The sequence below is a fragment of the Trachymyrmex septentrionalis genome, unplaced genomic scaffold (assembly GCF_001594115.1).
Source record: "Trachymyrmex septentrionalis isolate Tsep2-gDNA-1 unplaced genomic scaffold, Tsep1.0 scaffold98, whole genome shotgun sequence".
Lineage (NCBI taxonomy): Eukaryota > Metazoa > Arthropoda > Insecta > Hymenoptera > Formicidae > Trachymyrmex > Trachymyrmex septentrionalis.
This window is the reverse complement of record NW_017306171.1, coordinates 241,524-248,748: the sequence shown is the minus strand read 5'-3', so window position 1 is coordinate 248,748 and position 7,225 is coordinate 241,524. Positions and strand designations below refer to the sequence as shown.

General features: G+C 36.6%; 1 protein-coding gene across 1 annotated transcript in view; it reads left to right on the top strand.

Annotated features, from left to right (window-relative positions):
• The window catches only part of LOC108756347 (glutamic acid-rich protein-like), a 13,258-nt gene extending 7,234 nt beyond the window's left edge, over positions 1-6,024 (top strand). The window contains exons 2-4 of the mRNA XM_018500091.1: positions 3,733-3,789; positions 5,019-5,321; positions 5,900-6,024. Of these exons, the coding sequence (XP_018355593.1) occupies positions 3,733-3,789; positions 5,019-5,321; positions 5,900-6,024 (485 nt within the window). The remainder of the gene's footprint in view (positions 1-3,732; positions 3,790-5,018; positions 5,322-5,899) is intronic.
• Positions 6,025-7,225: the final 1,201 nt, after the last annotated feature.

The window sequence follows — 7,225 nt, the reverse complement described above, 5'->3', positions numbered from 1 at the left end:
TATATATATATATATTACATTTCTTTGCAAGGCATCTTCTTGTAATAAACTCCATCAGTAGCATATGGGCAACCATGGGGCGTTAAAACAAACCCCCTCCGGCATCGTGGGCGTGGTCTAGACGGATCAATCTAGAAAAAAGACGCGCTCTGATTAATCGAGGAGTGAAGGGTGGGGGTAATAGTGTAATTAAATGATGTGTTCTGGTTGGTTCGCCTTTTACTTGACAAAGATCTGATTGTTTCGCACCGTACCTGCCCATAAGGTGATTGGTGAAGGGGGATGGTAGAGGACCTCAGACAAAATAGAGAGTAAAGTCTGAAAAAATGGTAAGCGGAGATTGAGACTATAACATTTTTTGTCGCGAAGGTAGATTACGAACACCGGGCATGAATAGCGGGCGATTTTATGACGGTCATTTTTTTTGTTCACAGTGTCTTCGACGTGTTGACGTTTTAGTGAATGTTTTTTTATTTATGAGAGATGAGATCTTATACGAAAATTTGCGAATCTAGAATAGTCTTACTTTTGCTAGGAAGAATGGAGGAAATAAAACAGGAATGAACATGTTCAATTGTCGCGCCGCATAGTCTTTGATGTGACAACTCACTTGTTCGAGCGAGAGTATGATTTTTATGATGTAGGACAAGAATTTTATGAATTTGTATTGTACTTCTTGTACTTTATTTAAAAGTCTATATTATATTATATATAATATATAACACGAAAATTTGCAGAGAAAAAAGTTAGTTATTGGAAGGTACAAGTGATTAAGAAACGAGGGTTTATATTATATAAAAATGTATTTATTGAAAAAATTCTTTTTTTCAAAGAAGAAGAAATACATAGTTCGCATGAGAATAAACTAAAAAAAAGTTTTTAGAAAAATTAAGCCGAAGATTCTTGCTTCAAGAGAATTATATGAAAAATTTTGTTATTTAACGAAGTTAATTCCACAAGTATTATATTATGTGAAATACATGTCAAGAAAAGTTAAGTCGTTAATTTGTGTACGTTACGCTCTACATCTTCATAATTATCTCGCAATGTTAATTTTATAATTTTCTGATTAATAAAACTTGCAGGTAATTTCAGTTCATCAAATATAAAGCACGCTTGTAAACATTATCGGATAAAGATTCTAATTCTTTTAAATGCGCATCGACGCACTTTACAATGCTTTTCAGTCCGAGGACGGTAATTTTTTTGCATTATAATTGCTGCTACATAGGTTTTCCGTCGGTGGAGTTGAATCAATCGCGTTCTGTTCTTTTCGAAGATTTCCGTTGAAATTTTCTTCTTCTTCTTTATACACTAGCAATATTGATTTTGCCCCATAAGATATAGTAAAGCTGATGGAGATTATTTTTTATAACAACAAAGTTAGGTTTCACTCTATTATCGCTGCTTAAATGCTCATTCATGAGTCCCATGTGATCTTAAAACTGTTGCCAGCAGTCAGTGTCGAAATAAATTTCGTCCGCGTTATGTCCGCTCAATTTTACAAGAGGTTTGAAGATTCCTTCATTCATTCTTTGCATTACGTGAATTATCTTCGTATGAGAATTGTTAAGACCATACATTTTTGCTAACAACATATGAAATCGAGCGTTTCTTCTCTCATCGTCGTCGTTATGTATCTTGAAAGAATCGGGGATGGTACATTCCCATGTCTGAATTATTAGAATTTTTTGGACTGGCCATTGTTCTTACGACGTAGTAATATCAAATTCAAGTGAACCAAGATGGCAATCAAAACACAAGAAGCATAGTACTTGTTTGCTCGCGAAGTTGAAGCTGCGGACGACAAAACTTTAATGAAACGGATTTTCGATAGTACCGTCGACATTGCCTCCCTCTCCGACGCTACGTAATAAAATTATTTTGCGCGCGCAGATAAAAAAAATGAAAAACATAAACCTTCTCTAAATTTTTCTTAAAAATTTAAAATAATCTATACTCCATAGAAGTCAGGAGGGAAGAGAAGCGAAATAAAACGAGAACAAACAGGACATTTTATTCCTCTCTTCTTGTTTTTTTATAACATGACAGAAAGGAATTTGACTAACCGAAAAGAAAAACATTTTTCCCAATAAACCTTAAAGAAAAAAGAATTGGTTTAGCTCACGAATAGAATTTCTAACGAATAAGAATTAGTACATCAATAACCATCGAGTTTTTTTTCAAAAAAACAAGAAGAAATTTTTGAAGCGTCTTCGATTTAAAGTAAACTTACGATTGGGTTTATTGCTTTTTTAGAAAATTCATTAATGTTTAAAGTGACAAAGGTGCGACAAAAAAAATGTTGAATTGAGTTGGGTAATGATAATATAGAAAAATGTATTCGTCCTTCCTTTTTTCTGAAACTTTTGTGTATACTCCTAAGAGAAAAAATAACGTGTAGTATACGCAAATTTATAGAATACAAAAATTAAATATTAGTTATATTGATAAACGTGAGGAAAGTTTTAAACGAAGGAGGTTATGTTCAATATTCGCCATGATTTTTTTTTCATGACGAGACAAATCCTGAAGAAGGGAAAAGTAACAAAAACCAAGTGATATTGCCGGTCAAACGAGATACAAGAATTTCCATTAAAATTATATTTTTTCTTTTACTGAAAGGTTTAATGTTTATCAGTCGTAGACTAATATTGCGTGAGAATCCTTTCAAGTAAGAAGACAATACCAAAAAAAACAGAAGGAAAAATTTAAAACGTGAGAATCACCCTAATAATAAGAATTTTATAGTGTGACAAAAACTTTTCTGGATGATAATGAAAACGAGAGCTAAAGATTTTATATAGATATAAAGGGAGCGATGCTTTTCTAGATAATTTTTATGGGAGAGAAACGGAGCTAGATCAGATATGGGGATAGTCATAACTAGGAAGTTTTTGTCATCTCCTACTTCTCTAAATTTTACGAGAAAATCACTTTTAATAAAGGAAGCGACCAACTACCAAAATTGTCAAAGATCTAAGCCAATGAAGGAACTAGAAATTTTTAGCGATTCTTTTCGAGAAGAGGAATTTTATGAATATCGCTAGAAGCATTGATCAAGTTAAAATTTAGTCCTGCGTTCAGACTCTGAAGTGGATTGATTTTACGCCAACTATTTGCGCGTCGTTTTTAATTTCATATTTAAAAAATGGAACTTCGCAAGTTACTCACCAAATTTTTCATCGTTGCTAGCAACTTGAATAAAAAGTTAGTTACTGCCGATTATCTGAAACAAAGTTGTCAAATAATGTAAAAAAATTATTCCGTTTTCAAAAATGTTATGGGTGAATGCTCCAGCACATTAGTGTGCATTATGCACAAACCGGCGCATTGCGGTGGTGACGAGAGACTGAAAAATATAATCGTTCGTCATAGAAATACACGAGTGTTTTGGTCATGAGGAGGATAACGCTCAGGTCACATAGCTGACTTTAAGCGACGCACTAAACTAAGAGATAAGCAGTAATAATTAGTCTCAAATAAAATCTAATATTAATATTAAAAGTTTACTTTATAATTAAATTATAATATTTATTTCATAAAAACGAACTGTATTATATATAGGATGACCGATACTGCATTGCAGGGGGTATCCAGTAGAACTTAGTTTAAGGCGACGTCGCCCTATGAGAGAAGAAGAGGAGGAATACCAGCGAATAAGTTTGGGAAAATAAATTACCTAAATATTTATAGAAATCTCGATTGTTAAAATATTTTATTTTTTTCTAGGAAGAGTACGAATTGAAGCGGAAAATAATGTTTCGCCTCCGCGTGACATCGTAATTGGTAAGTATTTTACAAATAACCGAGAAATCTAGTTCATATAATATAGATGTAATGCGATAAAGAATAAAATCAATTTTGTTTTAGATAATGAGGATGATGATGATGATGACGACAACAATGATCGGAATGATGCTTTGAGTCCGTCTGATTCGATTCGAGCACTGGTCTCTCCAAGTTTCCATAACGTGTAAATTATTTTCAAAAAATAAGTTAGTCGAATATAGAGAGTTAATATACGAGGTCTGTTCAAAAAGTATCGCGAATTTTGAATTTCCGCGGGTTACGTATATTCGATTTTCGATTTTTTGTGGCGTTATGTTGGTACTCATGTCTCTCACTTATGCCGACAAGTTCGGCCATTTTGAATGTTCAGTTAATTTTTGACAGCTGCTTTGCTTGCACGTGTTTTGGCTCGTCTTCGATTTTTGCCTATTCCAAAAAATGGATCAAAGAATCTGTATCAAATTTTGTGTGAAAAACAAAATTAAGTGCGCGGACGCATTCCGAATGTTGACTGTGGCATATGGTGAAGCTACCTTGGACCGAAGCAACGTTTATCGGTGGTACAAAATGTTCTCAGAGGGCCGAGAAGATGTGAACGACGAAGAGCGTGCCGGACGCCCGAGCACGTCAACAACAGACGAAAACATTGATGAAGTGAAGAAAATAGTATTGGCGAATCGTCGAATCACCGTTAGAGAGGTTGCTGAGGACCTAAACATATCGATTGGCTCGTGCCATTCGATTTTTACCAATGATTTGGGCATGAGACGGGTCGCCGCGAAATTCGTACCAAAATTGCTCAATTTCGACCAAAAACAGCATCGCATTAACATTGCTAAGGAACTGTTGGACTCTGTCCGCGACGACCCAAATTTGCTCCAGAGGGTCATAACTGGTGACGAATCATGGGTTTATGGTTATGACGTGGAAACCAAAGCTCAATCATCCCAATGGAAGCTGCCGCATGAGCCATAAAGCTATAAAGACGGCATCGAAGGAGGAGCTGAACAAGATCACAAAAAATAATTTTTTGAAGTGCTTCGAGGATTGGAAAAAACGTTGGCACAAGTGTATAATATCTGATGGGGATTACTTTGAAGAGGACAAACTAGATATTCATGAATAAATAAGTAATTTTTGAAAAAACACAAAATTCGCGATACTTTTTGAACAGATCTCGTATATAGAGTTTAAAAATAATAATAATAACAAAAATTACTTTTTAGTGCAGGAAATCGAACAAGAGCGGGAGGAACAAACGCAGAAAGAAGATATAGAGTCTGAAGAGGAGGAGAAGGAGGAGGAGGAGGAGGATAATGAGAACATTGACGATGACAATGTCGATAATGGTGATGATACCGATGATAATGCTACTGATAATAAGGAGCAGAACAACACAAATGTTGAGAATAGCCTTGATGACAACGGCGATGATGGGGAGCAGGAGAAAATACGTAATAAGGAAGAAATAATTCAGGAAGCAATGGAGGAAGAAAAAAATAGATATTACGCACCTCTTGAAAATGAAGGTAATAATATTTTTACTTTTTGTTACGATTATAAATATGTATGTATACTTTTCGGCTTTTAGTTCAAGCACGTGGACGAGACGTGCCACCGCGTGTTATTTGTTTCGCGCATGCGCGTCGCCTTTCTGCCCGACGTGGCAACCGATGCCGGTCGCAGTTCACTGGCAGTTTTTCGTTTGTTCTACCGCCCGTCGCGAGTTCACGCGACGAATGCGTTCTTTTCTCATTGTACACGTTTGTTTCATATCTAAGTATAATAAAGTTTCTTTTCTCTCACTCACCACATGTTATTTCAATAATAACTCACAACACTTTTTATTGTAAATTTATTTGTTGCTCGAGATACTTAAGCAGATATTTTTATCAGATATTTCGTACTTCCCTGTTCTGCCTATGTCACCGGAATATTAAAATTTACAAAAAAGAAAAACATTATCCTCCCAGGCACGATCAAGTAAACAGCTGTAGGTGAGTTATCTTGCCATGCAGTAATGTTACAACTAGTACTATAAGTTTCTGACATAATATATATAGCAATGTTATCAGATTAATAAGGTTTATTTAACTTTTTTTTACAGTACAAACTGGCGGTGCTGATCATCCTACATCGCGACATACAAGGGAAGAAAACGCGCCCTTAGAAGAAGAATTCTCGCAAAATTTCGAGAATTCCATCAATGATGAACAGCAGCAGCAGCAGTAGCAACAACGGCAACAGGCGTCATCATCAGGAGGAAAATAATCATCACAGGCAGAATTGTTATCATCAACAGGAGATTAGAGATAACTTCGCTTTCATTGAGTTAAGGGCGGAAAACTCGCGTCGGTTTAGAAATTTTCGATATTAGGGAAGAAAGCAACTTTCGATACGTCCGCCACCCGAAGGTACTGATACCGTTCATTGGATAGAAAGTGCGTTCCGTAAAATTTGGGCGTATGCGTTACATTCGTGTGAACCAAACGATTACGTAGGATTATCGTTCGAGTCGGCGGATCTAGCATGTGGTACGGCAGGTCTATCGTTTCGTCCAGCACGCGACTTAACTCACGAGGACATATGGCAACTCGTGAGTTCGCTGACGCAAAGTGATGGAAGATTCGATATCGCAGAAAATTTTACCGTGCACGTTTTCAAAGTCTCAGTACCTGCCGGTTGCGGGCGTCAATTTAATCGATTAACTCGCGAAGATAGCCAAACGCTCAATTTTGCAAATAAATAATACCGACAATTTGTATTTTCCTCGTTTGCTCGTAGTACATCAAGAGCATGGGCAACTCCGTACGGGGGAACTGCAAGAAAGATGGGAATTCGTGAGATACCAGCGTTCTTTGTTACAGCATAAGTTGGCCGAAGAATTAATAAAATTCGCTGGTATCACGATTTCCGAGGAAGGTTATGGAATTAGCGAAATCGAGCAATTTCAACGGATTCTCGTTTCCGAAAATATTGCAATTAGGATATATAATTTCAGTACTTTCGATCGAGTCAAGAATCCAATGTATGAGGGCTGCGCGGTACTTTCCTCCCTAGGTCGCGAACCCTCGTGTTGTTTAAATATACTATATTACGAGAGTTCGCGACATTGTAATCCTATATTAAATTTAAAAGCCGCCGCCGGTTCTTGCGGAGGATATTGCATAGCGTACAACGTGGGCTTTCGTAACGACAGAGATCATCGATGCACAAAAAAAAATGTCCACGCTGCTACGCCATCCCGTCTTGCGAGCGTCCAGACGTTGAGTTGATTAAATGCGATTCGTTCGTTCGCGTCTTCTTCGGGCGTCCGTGTTTCGAACGTCATCAAGCGTAGGGATCATATAATCAATCCCTCTCAAGCGTTTTTAAATCCATTAAAATTTGCAATGGCTGCGGGCGATTGGTTAATTCAAAATCGCGACACGAA